The sequence below is a fragment of the Amphiura filiformis genome, chromosome 18 (genome assembly GCF_039555335.1).
Source record: "Amphiura filiformis chromosome 18, Afil_fr2py, whole genome shotgun sequence".
NCBI lineage: Eukaryota > Metazoa > Echinodermata > Ophiuroidea > Amphilepidida > Amphiuridae > Amphiura > Amphiura filiformis.
Window position 1 is genome coordinate 58882060 of NC_092645.1, and position 19800 is coordinate 58901859.

General features: G+C 38.1%; 1 protein-coding gene and 1 long non-coding RNA gene across 2 annotated transcripts; both read right to left on the minus strand.

Annotated features, from left to right (window-relative positions):
- Nucleotides 1-275: 275 nt before the first annotated feature.
- Nucleotides 276-6630, minus strand: LOC140139263 (lactadherin-like). Its single transcript, XM_072161044.1, has 5 exons — nucleotides 6568-6630; nucleotides 5087-5245; nucleotides 3377-3533; nucleotides 1032-1321; nucleotides 276-546 (listed from the first exon to the last, which is right to left on the minus strand). Exons 1-5 carry the CDS (start codon nucleotides 6628-6630, stop codon nucleotides 382-384), a joined length of 834 nt encoding a protein of 277 aa, XP_072017145.1. The 3' UTR covers nucleotides 276-381.
- Nucleotides 6631-7075: 445 nt separating this feature from the next.
- LOC140139534 (uncharacterized) lies at nucleotides 7076-11896 on the minus strand. The gene is made up of 3 exons (XR_011857156.1): nucleotides 11744-11896; nucleotides 10857-10913; nucleotides 7076-7204 (listed from the first exon to the last, which is right to left on the minus strand). It is a non-coding gene; the product is annotated as an uncharacterized lncRNA (long non-coding RNA).
- Between the last annotated feature and the right edge of the window lie 7904 nt (nucleotides 11897-19800).

The following is a 19800-nucleotide window of genomic DNA, read 5'->3' on the forward strand; positions in this document are numbered from 1 at the left end:
AAATTAAAATTGAATACTCTGCCTTCTAAACCAGATAGATTATTCCGCGATTGGGTATCACGAATCGTTATATATGATGCACAGTTAATATTCATATATTCGTTTATACATATGATGCTTCAGTTTTTTACACAATAAATGTTTCATTGAAAAGCTTCCCACTTGGCTATTTTAAAAAGGTAATCAGGTAATTAGCATTAAATAAATTTTATTTTAAAAACACTTTTAGTTACAATTTCATTTGGCGTATATTAGTCTATACTGTGCTCCACCATGTCCACACAGATGATCCGTAATATCGCTCTCTGTTTATATCAAACTTCTGATGTGCACCACGTTACCATGATTACGCAGACGGGATGTCCTCCTCGATCTACTATACTAGATCGGCTCACATATTCCGAAGATTTCCATCCGAACTCGACATTTGGGACGATTGTCTGTGGATTCACACGCCGTTGGATATACTTTGATGCTGTTGGTTTGCACAGGCTGATCGAAGGTGATGATGACGGGAGTTATACCGTCAAAGTTGGCATCGTATTGCTGTAGTTAAAAGGTAAATCATATATTAAAGATTAAATCTAGCGTGTTACTGGATAACTGGAATACAATTTTAGACAAGTCTTCAGTACACGTACTCGATTTGACACCAGACTGGTCTAAAGACTCCACCCACTTCAATATAATAGTTTTCGATTGTTACATTTAACATGCTTCGGCCTTCAATTTGTAAATGTTCTACCCGATATCAAACTAAAAACAACTGTTAAAGGTACATGGATGACCTGATTGACATTCCAACTTTACTCCATCAAAGTTCAGATTTTGGTATAGTAAAGAAAGCTCATGATATTTTTCTTTAGACCCCAGTAGAGTTTAGGTCTGAAATATGTTTCCTTTTATCGGTATGAGTAAAAAGTGGTAGCTACCCTAATACTCCATGTTGATATATCACTTGTACTGTTCTATGTACTATCAACACATTGAAACTATTGATAATTCGAGGTAATTATTGTTTTTACGATTACCTGCAATGGTCCTGAATGACCGCCAAATTCAATTTGACAAGTGGTTACATACTTCTCTGGGTCACCCAATTTTCCATCTGTTGATGAACCACCACCACCTTGCAGCACGATACCTGTCACATTACGCGGTGTAGAAAGCGTCACCTCGATCCATAGCTCGCTCCGATAATCATGTTCCCAGTATTTGTCATTAAACAATCGAGCCTCGTACGCATTCTTACCATTAGAAGCTTTAATTTGGCTATCACTGATAACATTGTTTTCCATTCCAAAAGGTTCGATGCACGACCCTATTACATTTAAAAAGTAAAATTAATGAGAATCAGTGTCCCAGTCTCTTGCAATGTGTGACGAATCATATTTGACAGGATTAATTTTTCTTACGGGGACGAGGTTGTGATTCCCATACGCCGTGATCGTACGCTCATCAAAGGAGAAGTAATGATTTTTAAATACTTCAGTGTCCCAGTCTCTAGCAATGTATGACGAATCATTTGACAGGATCAATTTTTCGCACTTGGACACGGTACTGAACGCGGCTCGTCAATTTGATGATACTGCCGATATTTCAGCAAATCCCAGAATCCTCTCTAATTAATGCGCACATCGATGCCAACATGGTCACTCATTGTGCACATTTATTGTATTGAGGCCATTATGTATGCGACGACGCGTTGTTTTCAAAAGCAATGCGTTGTAAAGACAGCCAATACAAAAAGAGCGACGCGTTGCTTTCATTTCTCAACTTAGGAGGCCCAAAGTAACACGCTTTTTTCGCTATTGGGGTCATTACACCGATTTCTATTTATAAATCGACTAAAATCGTTATAAATTAGACTTATGAGGGTCATTACAAAAGTAACGTGTTGCCTTTGGCCTCCTAAGTAGAGAAACGAAAACAAAAGTCCCAAAAGTTCTTTTCCTATTGGCTGTCTTAACCTGCGCAGTATAACGACCATAAACGATACGAGCCTCGGTTTGACGTGCCTAATACGATACTTAAGTTATCGCGAATTACCGCACACCGACATCGCCCGGTTAATAATTACATTATACAACAAGAGACACTGGAATGAATACACGGGATCGATACACGTAAATGTGCTATGCACGATTGATATTCAGACGATAAATCTTTGGATACCGGTGTAGAAAATGATAAATATCTCCCGTAAATGATTTCGTATAAAGAAACCAGATCTGGTTCCTTGCACTTGAACATATAATGTTCAACAGATATTATCGTCGTTAGTTTGCGTACTGAGAAACTAGCGTGCGTCTTGAGCTGAAAAAGTGACCAAAATTCAGATTTTAAATAGCGCAGTGTAGACCCTCGTGGAGGTAGTCTCGGGCCAGACTGTATGTGGCTATCACGAACATACAGGATCGACGAGTGTCAGACCGACTGACACAAACTGGCTGTGTAGGAGACTATCGTAGAGGCAATCAAAGCAAATGACAATGGCGTATGTGTGCTCGCTGACCGTACAGAGGTGCGAGTACACCTAAGAATTAGTCATTTGACGTCACGCCGACTTGCAATGCGCAGTATCGATGATCGATAAACGTCAGATCGGCGTGACGTCAAATGACGAGGTCTCAGGTGTACTCGCAAAGGCTTATGGGATTTACCGAAAAGGTGAATTACATTTTGGAATACGGACATTTCGGCTGGTGCCGTCATTGGAAAAAGGAATCACGAATAATGGCGCATGATGGCTTATACCTTTCGGAGGCAAAAATAACATTTCTATGAGTTATTCACATGGGGTCGTCGCGAAAAAAGTTTCCTCTTATTGAAACCTTATCTTCAACCCTTTTTATAGACCTAGAGGTGAAAACTAATGACGGGACACGCAGTTATATACGACCGGCGTCAGTTGCATTTTTCAGACAAAATAATTGCCAAGACCATCTTTTTGATAAGGCGAATTTGTCTTTCCCCTTTGCCCCCCCTTCTTAAAAATCCTGGCTACGCCACTGATGAGGAGCGAGTGCAACAACAGCTTTCCACACATCTGCATTGGCATTAAAGGCAGATACGGTAATTGGAAATTAGCATGCATCCAATTGGTATTCAATAGATTGCGTATTGTTATCAAAATATCCCTGAACCTTCCCAGAGGGCATTATGTCTGCAGACAGAACTGTACTCGAAAGCGTGATAAATATTGGGTTATATAAGCAGTTAAATAGCTCACAGCCCCGGGCTCACAGCCTGTTGATGATCGCCTTACCATAGGTATACCATTTTGTTACCCAAGTGGCTTTTCAAAAGCATCCCGAGATCTAACCATCTCCTGGTTTTAGATTTCACCCGCAAGAAGAATGATAATTTAACTTACCATTATAAGCATTGCTGTCACATCCGAGAATTTCTAATTTTAACTCGCATCCATGTCCGCCACACGTATAAGGTTCGATTCGTATCACGCTGGTCTCAACAATACTGTCAAACATGATAGTAGCATAGTTGGAACTATCAACGTTGGCAATGAAGTTCTGCAAAGAAAGACAATGAATTGCCAGAATTAACCAACGCACTTCCGGAACATCCGCAAATCACCCACTCTTGCTCGATTTAAATCGCAGCTAAAAGCACACCTATAGAATAGCTTTCCTTGTGTAACTTTTGTCATGTTTATTCCATATTATTTATTTGATCTTGCAATGTAATGAGTACTCTTTATTGTTGCTTTTGTTTATTTGCTTGTTAGCGCATTGAGATGTTTTTATACGTTTATGCCCTTTATAAATGTGTATTAATAATAATAATAAATAATAACATTTCGCAGTTGTAGGTTTTCGCGACCACAATGTTCATAGGTATTGCCGGGATGCGGAAGCCGCTGTTTAGGACCTAATCTGAGAAAGGTACTGTATAGCGCATCTGGTCATGAAAAGCTCTAGCTCATTACCACACCACTCCACGCCATCCATAAATTCTGCCAGTCACATTTCCCCAATATGAAATGTTTTAAAAGTAAAAGTAAAATTTCAATTTTAATTTTACTTCATTAAAGTTTGGCGGAGGCGGGGTTCGAACTCACGGCGGCGGACTGCGGACTGCTTTGGGCACACTATAAACCCATCAGCGCCTTAGACCACTCGGCTACTTGTCTTGTTGGAATTCATTTGGAACTTATTCGAAGATATAATCGCAACTTCAACATAGGCCTACCACGTGACAAGCAAAGGCAGAAAACGTACCATATTTTGGAATTATATTTCAAATAAAAACATTTATGTGTACTATTAGCGCTCAATTGTTGTTAACTGCGTGTTTTATACAAAAAATCAACGATAAGCATGATAACTGGGCGTCTATATGGACAATACATTATATCGATTTTGACACGTGCTTGTGTCTCAGTACATTTCCATGGTCAGTAAAATACTATAGAGAAAAACCTACCATTTTTCTTGTATACACGTTCGATGTTTTTATCAATTACATAAAAATCCATTTTAGACCCCAAATGTTTCTTCGGGAAATAAAAGATTAGAATACCATAAAAACGAAACAGTAATCTTTTGCCGGGTCTAATGTTATTTATACATAGATTTTTTAACGTTTTTTCTATCCTTATTCTTGCTAAAAAAAAAAAATATTTTGGCGTATATAAAATTTAAATAAAATTCTCTGCTTCATAAACGACCTCAAATATGCCACAATTGGGTATCACGAATAGTTATATATGATGTGCAGTTAATATTCATATTTTCTTTTATACAGAGGATGCTTCAGTTTTGACAGGAAAAATATTTTCTTGAAAACCCTCTCACTCGGTTATTTCAAAACAGTAACCACGCTTCCCTAGAATGTGCAATAATTTAGCATTAAAATTTTTCTTATTCTAACAGCAAGCGTTTCTAGAATGAATTATGGCGAAATGTGGTGTAGCTCATTACCTATTGATAGTGACCTTTTTGTCTGCGCATGACAGACCCTTATAATACACTGTCCACCTCTTAGGCAAGACCATGCTCTCACACCGCAGTTTTGTGATCTTTAATTTAGTTCTCTCAGTGTAACTGTATTCCCCCGTACTTACCTTTTTTGTGTTATTCGTGCTATGAGTAAGATACTGTAAATGACGTCCACCAACCTGGACCTTGATGTAACAAGTTGCAACCCAACGAACACGACCATAACTACTGGAATGCCCTTGAGTAATGATTCCTGTCACAGCTTTAACTATCCCAATGTAGATCTGTAAAGAAATCAAACGAGTGCTTCAAAATGAATAGTGAAGGCACTGTTGTTAGGCAGTGATGACGCTGATTCATATCAACAGTCGTCAGGTCCAGCTTCACCGTACGGCTCACACACCCGTGTGTAACCCGAAAGCAAGGTTTCCTGATTATACTGATCAGTATCTCTCTCCTAATATCAATTGATGTATCTTCTGGCAACCGTGTTACGCCGTCCGATACATCGTCTTCTTTTGATTTCGTACCTTTATGTATTAACTCATGTGGCTAGGTCCTTCCGTACCATGTAGCACTAAGTACATGTAGCACTAAGTACATACTGAATTTTAGATTTAAGCATTTATGTTTTAGCAACAAACTATGTGATACGGCCGAAATATGAGAACAAAGTACAAAATGTGGTTCAAGCATGCATCATTATTTCATCATTTCAGATTATTCCATTTAATTTGTATCACTATCATTTGTTCTTGTGCAAAAATTGGTGAATAAAATATGTTTAAATGCATGCTTGAACCATTATTTTGTACTTTATTCTCAAATTAAAAAAAAAGACTTTTAGCTATAGCGTACATAGTAGGCTGACGATATAGTACATGACCATTTTTAAATTTGTACCTATTATGACCTTCGACACCTCATGGGACTCATAGCTAGGTTTATTATTTTAAGTGTAATGCCAAAAACATTGGTTCCACTAATGTATCAATATAATACCCCAAACCTATAGCGCCATGTACTAAACTCCTTAACAAAAATTTGGAAAGTTTTTTCAAACATGTAGATCTCAAATAATGACATGTTGTGACATGTTCATATCCTGTTGCATATCAATGGATAGCTACTTTATTCTCCTTTACAATGACACCACATTTGAAACAATCACCTTTTTCAAGACTAATTCCACGTCTTGTGAATGTAATGGGGTCTCAAACAGAATGTGCCAAATTGACCATTATTCTGTGCAGCAAGCTGCAATCCCATATCTTTACAATCTGGGACCTAATGCAATCCTCCAAGATGACAACGCTCACCCCCACAGAGCCAGGGTAATCAACGACTACCTACAGAATATAGCAGTAAAACAATAGAATGGCCTGCCATCAGCCAACCCGATTGAACACATGTGGGACCGACTTGGTCGTGCTATGCGTGCCAAAGTAGCCAATGTAACTTCATTGAATGACCTGCAACAAAATTTGGTTGAAGAATGGAATGCCATCTCACAGCAACGTGTGACCACCGTTATTTTAGGTTTAGTGACTAGTGTTATTTGAGCACGGAATAATGGTCAATTTGGCACATTCTGTTTGAGACCAACTATATTCACAAGACGTGTTTCAACCGTGAAAAAAGTGACTGTTTCAAAGTAATGTGGTGTCATTGTAAAGGAGAATAAAGTAGCTATCCATTGATATGCAACGCGATATGAACATGTTGCAAATAATTTGAGATATAGATGCTATCACTCATATAATAGCGACAGACGCAGCGCCAGTTTCAGTGGCGTAGTGTGGGTCATCATATTAGGGGGGGGGGGCACCGACCATGATTGGGGGGCACCGGGTCTGATGGGGGGGGCACAAGCAGTTTTTCGGCCATTTTCCTATGGGATTTTTAAAATTTGAGATCGATTGCTCCCCCCGTGCCCCTATGACGCTACGCCACTGGTCAGTTTCGCCGCAACAAATATATACGTTTCGTTATCAATTATGTGCCACAATGACAAGAAGCTACCTCGTGTGACTGAGCGCAAAACCGCAGTAGAGAACCGAAATGGAATACCTGAATCCACGGACTGTTGTCAGATGATTCCGGTCTCCAGCCACCCCATGCGTTATTCAGTCGCGCGTAGTATGCACGACTACTGTATCTTTTTGAATAAGTTTTTTCGGATGATGATATAATACGGTGATCACTGATTTCTCGATTAGCCATTCCAAGATGATAATTGCAATCTATAAGAAAACACAAAGCACGACAATTTAGTTTATAACCATGATAACCAGACTGCTGTTCCAGATTCAGAATTGTGACCCGATCAATCGAAAATGAGGACAATATGTTCAGATTTCTGCATTTGTTCAATAAAGAACTGTCAATCAGCTTAATTTTTTTTATTAAAATGCCATCGAAAAGTTAATGCAACATAAGAAAGACCGGTTATTCTTGAAAACGCTGGGAATTAAACAATAAAGAACGTAAGGATGTTATTGGTAAACGGGTAAATCAGCTCATAACTGAAATGCAACTTTAACGGTATTTTCATCATTTTCGTTGATCAGGTCACAACTATAGACGAATCCAACGAGCTAAGTGATGGTCAGAATTCAGTCGGCCATTATTACTGGGTCCCGCACCAAACTGGGTCTGCACCAAACTTGTGTTGTTACTGCCCAATTCAGTGGATTAAATCCACTTAAAAATCGATGTTGAATTGTATTGTGTTGTAAACTTCCATCATTATTTTGTCTACGTGTAACACGGGTGATGGAATGCAGTTTAAACATCCCCACCAAGGCCACATTTCACATTTTAGGTGGGATAGACCTAAGGGGCGACCCAGCTATGGCTGCCATTGAGGTGTAGGAATGTGTGAAATTGGATTCGTCTATATCGGAAAAGTAAGACGTAAAGAAAATAATAGGCCGTATAAAATACTTGGTTCTCGTCCAGATGATGAATGTAAAATTGATGTTGTAAGTAACTTTCGGTCTTTCCAACAGTGTCGAGGAAAGGAGGAGCCCTTTTTTTAACATGTGAGATTCTGAGTGATAAACCCCTAGAGTACCACAAAAATTTTGGAAGTGATCAATGTTCTGTAATAAAGTTATTTATATGTATAAAACTTCCCTAAAGTATTCCAAAGTCTTCAAGAAATCTAAAAAAATTTAAAAAAATACTGAAAACTCCATCTGTTTTGACCCACGAGATTATATTGTTTATACCCTTATGACGAGAGGAATGTTTTAGAATAGGTTTTAACCAAATCGGAACAATTTTGAAATTCAACCCCTTGGATATATATATCGGAACTTAATTCGGTCGATCCACAATATAGTGCGCCTCCAGCGGTTGCTGGGGAGAGGCCAAAATATGCAGTGCATCATGAGAAAATGTCGATATCCAAAGCCCGCGTAATACGAATACAACACAGGAACATGTCATTGTGTGTTTAAATACTATACTGCGCCAATAAAGTATCCTTACAGTTGAAAAATAATCACAATTTCAAAACTGAACAATATTTGGGTAAATTTTTTTAAAAATAGATGCACTATCTAATCCTGCACATTATGACACCACATTGAATCCAATGTGACCTCTAGAAGTAAAGTTACAAGCAATTGAATAGACGAGGGTCCAATTTTAAAAGTGACAAACTGGCCTATACAAGGCGTAAAAAGATTCCAACAAGCGAAACAAAGAGACAACACAGTTTCTTCAATGAAGCGTTATTTAAAACAGTTTTATTTCAGTTTTTACTTCTCTATATTTTTCATAACTTTCATTTTATGTGTCAGTTCTTTTGTTTCAGTTTTCTTTTATTCCTTTTGTTTTTAATTAAAGCCAAACGCATAAATTAGCCATTCACCACTCTCAAACCAGATGTCTAGTCTGTGGAGTTTTGAATAGGCCAGTTTGTCACTTTTAAAACTGGACCTTCGTCTAATCAAATGCTTGTAACTTTGCTTCTTGAAGTCACATTGGATTCGATGTGGTGTCATAATGTGCAGGATTAAATAGTGCATCTATTAAAAAAAATTTACCCAAATATTGTTCAGTTTTGAAATTGGGATTATTTTTCCAACTGTAAGAATACTTTATTGGCGCAGTATATATATAATTATGTTACACGCGAATGCACTCTAAAAACAGTGTACAATAAATGTAGTAGATCCATTTTCTATCTATTGATCGCACCGAATCCTTCGTGGAGCAATTGAATACCTGAGTGGAAGAAGGGCCCAACTCCATCAAAACTGTTTTTGAGATATTAAGAAAAAATTTAATATTTGGAAAAGTTTTATAGACAGAACGTTTTTATCTTCAGGGGACCTGTAATACATGAACATACAATAGTACATACATTCGAAATTATATATGATGTTTCCATGGCAACGGTAGAGGTCTTAATACGAGCTGGAGTTGGGCCCTTCTTCCACTAATATACTGCAAGTGCCAGTTCTGTGTTCTAAATAGCTACAGAAATTAGGTAATCACCATTAATTGCACAAGTAGAACTTGTGTAATATGTTAGCAAGAAAGTTTATTGTAGTGAAAAGCAGATTTCATGGATGAACAAAATACCTCTTTAACGCTATATTTGTGGAAGAAGGGCCCAACTCCATGGAGTTGGGCCTTTCTTCCACGAAAACCATGATTAAGTGTACGTGGAAGACTATTTAGAGAGTGGATTTTGGCTCATCTTTCATACACAAGGAAGAACAGTCTGTTGACAATAAAATGCTGGGTCTAACTCATTTTTGTAAAAAAATGGAGTTGGGCCCTTCTTCCACTCAGGTATTCAATTTTCAGCATTATTATTATCACAGGCAGAACTTTAGTCACAAGTTCTTTTGTTATATCATAGTCGCACTAAAAGTCGATCGATGCATGTTGAAATCAGCACAATTCAGAGATACACCTTTTTCCTATGAAATTAATTTTCTCGGTCAAATATATATAAAGCAATATCTTTTTCCTTCACAAATGTCCGTTAAAACATAGTGCTTGGATATACATTTTTTTAAATTACTGGTGTTAGAATTAGGCATCAAATTGTGTCTTTTAGAGCAAGATTTTTGATTTTTATAGGCCTCAACTCTGCCCGCGCGCTTTTTTCGGAATTCATTCTTTAGCGTTTCAAACTAATATAGTTTGCTAAAGAAAGCTATTTCCCAGCTCTGTAAGGCACATCGTGTGGGTTTTGTCAGAATATCCGTTTTGATTTCACCTTTTTTCACTTGCGACTGCCAAAATGTCCAACCAGTACTTCATTTCTAATATAACCAGCAGAAATGGTCGATATTTCTATTGTGGCTTGCATAATCATTCATCCATGGGTACATTCGCGAATTCATTTTGACAAAATTGGTAGTCGGAATTGAAAAATGATACAATCAAACCCGAAATTCTGACGAAACTATGATATATAGCTGACGGTGATGTGCTATAGAAAGTTGGGGGAAATCCTTCATTAGCGAACTATATTACTTTGAAAAGCTAAAAGGTTGATCAAAACAAAAACAAAAAAGCTCGCGGGCCGAGTTGAAGTCTATAAAAATCGAAAATCTTACACTAAATGACTGAATTTCACGCTTAAGTTTAAAACTAGGATTTGTTTTTTATTTGGCCGAGAAAATTAATTTTACATTGAAAAGGTGCAAATGAACACCAAATTCGATCGTTTGTATTGCCTAAATAACTGAGTGAGCCTTGTACAACAATACAGATATCGGTTGACTAGAGTTCTGCTTGATCACACTCGTGTGAAAATCTATTAAATGGTGGCTAGGAAAGTGATGTCGACCCTGGAGGTCACAATTTGGACAAGCAAGAACAACCGGTGGCAGCGTATTGTTTTGTGAATCGCGATAATTAATTTACCTGTGTAATTGACATAAGGAATGTGTGGAGCATTAGACGGATCCATGGCATCAATTGCTGAAACAATTAAAAGAAAAACGACATCATAATAGGAGACAATATAAACAAAACAAAAAAAAACCATCAACACTACATATCCATGATAACATAATATTCCATTTCTTTACATTACAATTCATTACATTACATTTCATTACATTCAATCACATCACGTTACAATATGTTCAACCAAGGATACAGAGAGTAGATATTCTTGAGAGGGCACTCTATTCACCGAATGCCCCTTAGTGCGAAAGTGCCAGCCCTACACCTATATCCATTTCAAATTGAAGTGCCCCCTCTCCCCGGGATCGACTGATTACGTAACTGTTATGAATTATGTAATAGGGTTTTTTTCCAATGCAATCGCATCGATCCATTAGTGCACAATATGAAAATAAATAGCAGTCCGGTGTTTTCAATGAACTATACGCCCTGAAACCGGTGGAGATCTCTCCATACACAGATGAACAAATACAACAGGAGAGGGCCATGAGCCTGAGGATGTTTATCTGCTTTTTCGGGTCGCGTCGTTTCCCCTTTGCAATTTGTGCAAGGGGACAGTCGCCCTAAAAACCATTATAGAAGAAGAAAAAAGGAATAATTTCCCCATGCATTTTCCTTTTTAGCACAAAAACACCGTGTTTTTGGCCCAAATATGGTAAAATTGTGCGCGCAATAATAGGCTCAGTAAAACTGGAACAAAAATACTCGTCACCGATCTCCCCCTCCCCTAAATTTTAATGCTTCCGCCTCCACTGTTGTAGACCGGAATCTGGATGCTCCTCTATATTTTCTATTTCATTGTTTTTCTCTTCCATCGTTTTTTTATAAAGAAGAGTACTTACGGATTGTTTGATCATAACAACCAAGAACCAACATGGCGGATTCGATATCAACCGCATCCACCAGTAGCCATGGTTCATCAATGATGAAATATTCATTGTCAGATACTACTGGATTGACTCCACCGTAGACGAACTTCCTACACTGGCATCTCTCATTATGCTTGTAGGGCAGAATCCATTGCCATTGATCACCGCTAGCGGAGAATTTCTGCCCTACGAAACATGTGTGATCGGCTTGATATCCAGCGGCGGTGGGGTAGACAAAAAAGGCTGTAGAAAACATGAGAAAAAAAACTACTAAATCATCAAAGATTCTTTTTATCATTTTTTATTAATTCGTACATATGCTTTCAGACATGTATGCGCTATGTGCTCCCTTGGTAGTGGAATTTTAGGCACAACCTAAAAGTGTCCTCCCGTAAAATTCCCACCAGCAAATAAGGGCACGGAACGTTAATTCTTGTTGGGATTTCAGAGGAGGGAGCTCTCTATTTGCACATGAAATTTACCCCAAAGCAAAGGAGTCCAGGTGCGCCATTACGCGAACGTTTACGGTATCCCGCGCGTCCCACACAGGCTTCCCTCATCCTTGACCTCCGTCCAACACAGGCCCTCCTTCGCCCTCCCCCCCGCCACTGCACTTCATTAAGTTCATGGAGTAGGCCTATCCCCGGGGGCCTACCGTGTGTTTTTACAAAAAAATGAGTGGAATGTTCCAGAACCTGACTGAAATGCTTACATTTCCGAGATTCGTTTTTTCCTTTATATTTGGGCGGCACGTGATCATGGTGATGTATGAAATGGTAACCAAAATCGTTTACAGCACACAACCAATCCAACACACAAAACAAATACCCAGGTTATAAATCTCTTAATATGTTTCTACGTCAGACTCATGGAAGCTCATTATCCGAGGCCCTAAACCCCTACTCGATTTGAACTAATAAAAACCGAGCTTACATGTAACACACCGGGGGCGCGCCCCGAGATAGTAACTTGTAAGTCCGAGACAATAAGTCCAAGCCCAACCAGAGTAACTCACGAGTCCGATATAGTATGTCAGGGCCCTGTGATACTCGGACCCCAAGTTAGAAAGTCTCAGGGCCCCGAGTTACTATCTCGGGCCAAAACACACTAACTCGGCTCATTATTTTGGGCAGTGGCGTAGCGTGGGTCATCCATTGGGATCTGATGGGGAGGGGGCACAAGCCGTTTTTCGGCAATTTTCCTATGAGATTTTTTAAATTTTCAAATCGATTGAAGGCACGTGCCCCCCTCCCCCCCCGTGAGCCTATAACACTACGCCACTGGCCCCAATATAGTAACTCGGGCCCAAGATAAACTTAACACACAAAAAAGTCCTCACTATAGAGGTTATCCGTGTTCTATAAGCTGCATATCCTACCAGCGACTCCTATACCTTGTTTAGGACTTTCAAAAGAAGTACCTGCATGTGCAACCATGACTATTTCAAAATAGCCCGCCAAAGTCATGCAGGTAACTCCGAGGTCGTGCATTGAATTAGTTTGAATGAGGAATGCTACGGGAACCAGTGCCTTTTGTTAGAAGTCACGCATGAGTAAAGTGGATAACCTCTATTACAACCCGTCGTAAATCTAAATTTGCTAATGTTTTGACGATATGATTGACAAAATTGTGTGAAGCATCTTGCAAGCTCTAATTTGATACCACATTTGTCACTAAAAGCACTAAAGATATTGATTGATACTAGTATAATTGGTGCATTGTAAAAGTTGCAAATTAAAAAGGAGCATATTGATCTGTAGAGGTGAATTGCAGAGCGTGACCAGGCGGCTGACACTGAAAAATTTGCATGGAAAAATGACCCGTCTCCTCCGCAGCCAATTTGGTTCCGCTCCATCGAAATCAAGCTGGTCACGGAGGAGACTACCCTCCTTTGTGTTTGTTCATTTGTGTATGGAGAGCCCTTTTGGAGTCCGGAATGACTTAGGCTACGCTCTCAGCTAGAGTCCGACGCTGCATTGCACTACAAATACCTTTTCTGTGAAATCGCTATAGAGCCAACCAGGAACACGTATTCGTTTTGAAAATATAGCATTAAAATTAGTATCACCCTTGTGGCCCCCGTGCAGTGGAAAACCTTAATTCTTTCATTAAAAGGAAATGAAAATTAAAAAAACACGGATCTACTTGTGCACCAATAAAATTGGCACAGCAATTTGTCTCAAATATGAATGAATTTTAAGAAACATACGGGGTATGATGAACATTGACCTGACGCCATGATAGTAGGATCTATTAGTCGTTTATTATACAATGTATATACCGTATTGTCATAATACCAATATTTGTCATTATATATAATGAGTAATATCTAGCAACGTAAATGTGCAGTTCATATGCACAAACGAATACTGATCTTTATGATATTCAGGTTTTTGTACATCACATATAACATGTCACATAGGAGGTCATACGTGTTGACCTTCATCTATTGTATTTGTTCATCTGTGTATGGAGAGGATTAGCGCCATTAAACGCCATTAAAACGCCATCAGTATTAGGGCGTAGTTCAGTGAACTCACCGGATTGCTATTCCAAGTACTTTGATAATACAGATAATATGTATTAATGGGTCGAGGCGATTGCATTGAAAAACCTAATAAATTATTCATAACAGTTACGTAATCAATCGATAGTGCGGACACTTTTCATTTGCAAACCACCAAAATTCGTGATCTTTTAGCGTTGGAAAAGAAACCACGTGAATAGAGTGCCCTCTCAAGAATATCAACTCTCTGGCGTGACCATGATATAGCCCAAAAACGATGATAGGTAAAATCGATCACATCTCCCCGCATACAGCCGTAAAACATTTTGTAACAATCCATGCGTTTCAAATTAACAATTAAATAAACCGGGCACTTGGAATAGTCGACAGGGGCTCGTTCCACAGTGTCGACACCCTATATTATAAATATAAACTTATTATACTCCGTTGTTGAGCGACGGGCGATTGGCATTTCACCGAACGCAAGAAAAGGAGTCCCATCTGATTGGCTAGAAATCGATTGCTAGATCGCTCAGTGGTGGAGTACAAACTCAAAATGGAGAGATGTATTCAATTCGATTGAAATCAATATTCTATTATTGACGCAGATAAAGAAAGTGGTATAGTGTGTTGATATAGTACATTGTATAGACTTGTGCTTTAATATTCTGTATACGTGTTCCTTTATATAATTGTAATTCTCAAACAGTTTAATATATCACAATTTTGACGAACGATTTCAAAATCGTTACGGATAAAATGCAGTAAAATATATCCACAGCAAACAGCAATTCTCGCTAATTAGTGTATTGCATTTCCAGTTAGTGTATTGAAACAAATCCTGGGGTTTACCTGACAAAAAAAATCGAATTTTCTTGTAATGGCAATATCATATGGGGTACTTGATCGCAAATCGTAAAAACATAGAATAGAAACTCTGTTGCAGGCTATGTGGTATCTCATATCGTGTGCATATGGTATGCTTAGCCTGAGTCGCTCGGCCTACCTCAAACAAAATCGCCATGCGTATAGCTTTTGAAAAACGAGAGGATTCGCCGTTCTATCACGGCAATTTTTGACACGAAGATATATAGGGATGATGACGTTGTGCGTTCTGGGCATGCGAGCTTGGACATGCCTCCATCTGTGTGATCGTTTTGATTTTCAACTTTTCAAAATGCACCAAATTTCATTTACTGGTATCAATCTTTGACAATTTAGAGCTAGGGGAGAGCGGGGAGTGTTCGCCCTAGGGGTAGGTTCGCCCACCCCTTGTTTCTCAGCACTACGGCTATCGGGGAATTTGGTGATGGCAAAATTAGGTGACAAAGGTCATTATAAACTTCTCATATTAGCTACGTGATATGTAGGGACGTGTTCATCGAACTGCAGCCAAAACAAAAAAATTACACAAAAGCGTAACTTTTTCTTGCATTAATAATGTTGTATTATCATTGATACATTAATACAGATGGTTTTAATGGAAATCTGTATTGGGAACATATGGGATTTGTCAAAGATTAAATGCAGTTATAAACTCCTTATTCGATTTGTATTTTGCATACCCTTAAGAAAATACAAAAATGTGCACAAGGGGCGCGTTCGCCCTTTTGAGGATGGGGCATGTTCGCCCTATATCTTCCCCGGGCGGACTTGCCCCAAACTGGAGGGCGGACCTGCCCCATTCGCGTATTATGCAAAATATTGATAATTATACCATTAAACAAGGTAAAACAACTCAAAAGCATGTTTTTTAAAGTTATGTGGTATCAGTATTGCTCATACCACCGTTTATTTCCTAATCCATTAAGTTGAAGTTAAGTCCCCGAAGTTGTAAACATGATACGTTTAAACTCACTTTGGACCCCTACATTTTACCCTGACCCGACCCCTGCAACAAATTTAGTGACTCCCCAGAAGAGAATGAATGCCCTGTATACCCTTGCTAAATGTTTGCATTGAATATGTTATTGTTATGCAATGTTTAAACCTTTTTGGGGGATTAGGGTGAACTTACCCCCCCATATGGGCGAACCTGCCCCAATATGGGGCAAATTTGCCACTTTACAAAACTTTTTTGTTTGCTCTATCCTGTTGCTATTGTAAGCCCTATAGTTCTAGGATTGTGGCCGTATATAGCTAAGACATAGGGCTTTCACATGGGCTAATCAGGTCATCCCTAACCTTAAAATTGACATCGCTAGGCTGGTCAGAAAAAAATAGGGCGAACACTCCCCGCTCTCCCCTACTTGTCGCAAATGCGGTATTAAATTGGAGCTAACAAGATGCTGCACATAATCATGTCAATCAAATCGTCATATATTCAGGAGCAAGTTTATCGGGTTATGTAAGTGAAGGTTTTCGGGTGTGTGTGTCTCGGGGGTCTTTTTGTGTTGTGTTTAGTATACTCTGTACATGTAACTCCCGGGTTCCGTATCGGGGCTCCATAAATTTGTCATTTTAAAAATTCGATTTTCGCTCATCCATCTTAAATGTCGCATAGTCCAATGAAGTGTCAAAATGGGCATAATAATAATAATAATAATAATAATAATAATAATAATAATAATAATAATAATAATAATAATAATAATAATAATAATAATAATAATAATAATAATAATAATAATAATAATAATAATAATAATAATAATAATAATAATAATAATAATAATAATAATAATATACGGCGCTTACTATAGCGCAATACCAAACATGTTCATTGCGCTTTACAAAATAAGAACTTATACACTACATGGTCTTATGCAACAAGCAATATTAAAAACTACACACAAAAAACAACAGATTAATACAAATGTGTCTTGAGCGAGCGTTTGAAAATGTCAACAGATGGAGAAGATCTTATTGAGAGTGGTATGTTATTCCAGAGGCGTGAGCCGAAGACACTGAAGGAGCCATCACCGATACATTTCTGTATAAGATATTGCATCTATTAAAAACATATCCAGTCATTGTTTAGTTTTAAAATTACGGGCTCTTTTCCCAGTGTAAAGATACATTTTGTGCAAAAAGTCTCGCGTATAACATAATTTTATTGTCATTGTCATACTGTCAAAAGCCCCAGCACACTTGTGGCCCTATAGACAGTAGACACGCCCACTTAGAACCATTCAATGCACACCCTATTCATATCACAATAAACAATCGAACCCAGGATCCGCTTCCCGGGTTCTCGTACGGGCAACTGAGATGGTAAACAGTTAGTTGCCCAAGGGAATTACAAGTTAGCTCAATGAGGTTGAGCCTGTGCTGTGCGCATGCAGGGATATAAATGAAGTATTATAGTTTCACGGGTGCGAACAAACTGAAAATATTCCTAAAACCAAATAATTGGTCTCAAATTTAAAATTAAACCAAATAAGGATTGGTATACCCAAGGAGCTTACTTACGAATGCGCATCATTCCTTATTTGGCGTATTTGTACCCCGGGATTTGTACATGACGAAAAATGGTTGGTCCATGTGAAGCCTAACCGCATCCACTTACAATGCGCACGAAAATCTTATATTATAAGTTATTTGCCTAAATAATCTGACATTGAACTGTTTGTGTTGTACATGTACAATAGGCATATTATTCAGGATACTCTGTATCACACGCTAAAGATTTATCTCACATGAATAGACCAAACTGATAGGATCAAGAAAGTTTTATAGAACTGCACTAATTATTGACTTCGCCTTTCTAACGATCAAATTAATAAACATTGCATACTAACCTGTGATGATGATTACAAAAATGGATTCCATTCTGATACCTTAGTAATCTTCGATGTAAATCGTTTTTAAAACAAGTAACTTCTCAGATAGGTGTAGATATTACAAGTGCTGCAGCGAAATAATCGTCTTGAACATGCAAATTCAAGTTTTTCAACTGAATGCCACGTGTCAATGATAGGCATATAGACTTTGCAGCGGTTACCGTTGCTATGCCAAATACTGCATGGAAAAGGCGGTTATTAGTTCATTTATACCGGGGGTTACCAGTTTCTTACGTTTGAGTATGAAAAAGAGCCTAGAAGAAAGGGTGCTTTGAATATGGCAGGCAAAATTCTAAAAAACCAGCGGGAATGGCCAGTTGCGTTGCTAGGGGGTATGGGAGGGCACCTGCCCTGGTTGCCGTCTTGGGGGGGGGGGGGGCACCGAATCGATCAAATTAGTAGGCCTTGTATTTGTGCTAATTTTGCGAAATTGGGGAGGGGTGCGCTATTCTGTATCCTTGCCCACGGGTGCAACAACCTCTAGCTACGCCACTCGGGATTGTGTATACATGTATATAATTCTATTATTGTTGTTTATTTGCTTGGTTTGGGGTTTTCTTTTGGGGGGGGGGGTGTTCTTGTTGTTTTGTTTTTTAATTTTTGGTATTTCGGTTATAGTTTACTGGTGATCTATTTAACAGGGGCATGGGTTAGAGTCAGCAAAAACACGCATGATTCTTACCACAGATGGTCTTACGAATCCATCTTGTAGGTCTACCACTAAATAAGGGCATACCATCCCCGGAATGCCACCCGCAGGCATGCACTTTCAGTAATAACGTTTTTCATTTTGTGGTATCACTATAAATTCATTGAACGATGACTTACAAAAGAGATTTAATGGGAATTGAAATAAATGTAAATTCATAAATTATTTTATCGCAATTAATATTTAACAGATAACGAAGCGCAGTTGATATTCATGGCTCATTTATTACAGTGGTATCAAATCATACTATCAAGATCATTAGGACTTATATAGTTTCATGCATTAACTTTTTCAATCTTTCGTATTAAAAGACCAAACGTAACAATAATGTAACTTTGTGCATTTTTAAGATGGGTGGCCTATCGTAACACATTATGTACATTGATTAATGTTGGTAAGGATTCAAGTTGTAAGACAATATAGTGCTACCAAATGGTTATGGACATCTTTTTCTTTTTCTTCATAGTATGTGACCCAATTAAGCAAATGATGACAAAAAAGATATCACAAAGAAAGTAATAATTGAACTATTGGTGACAAAATAATATAAGATAAGAATTTGATATCTCCATATATGACATGTACGAAGGAAATTTCATATTGAATGCGTCTGCTTTGCTTTTAATTGTTTGCAATAGTACTAATATTGAGTTTGTCTTGTTATATGAATAAAACATGAATGATGACAAAGACATACACTGTATGATAGAAGGTTCACTTAATGTTCAATACGTCGATTTTATTATTGCTTTAAACTAGACTAATAAATTATTAGTATTTGTGTCATTTTGGTTGCCATTATTAACGACCTTCAAAGATTCCTAACGATGAGCTGATTAATGTTTTAAAACATTAATAACCGGGTTTCAATTTAACAGAATGCATTATCCACATGCGAGTGATTATTTTGTTAACAAATGAACCCTTGGTAGGGTTTCAAACAATAAAAGAAACGACACATCTATCTGGTCGCAATGCTCTCTAACGACAAAGGTCCCAGCAAACACAAAAACGTTTTTAAAACGTTTTAAAT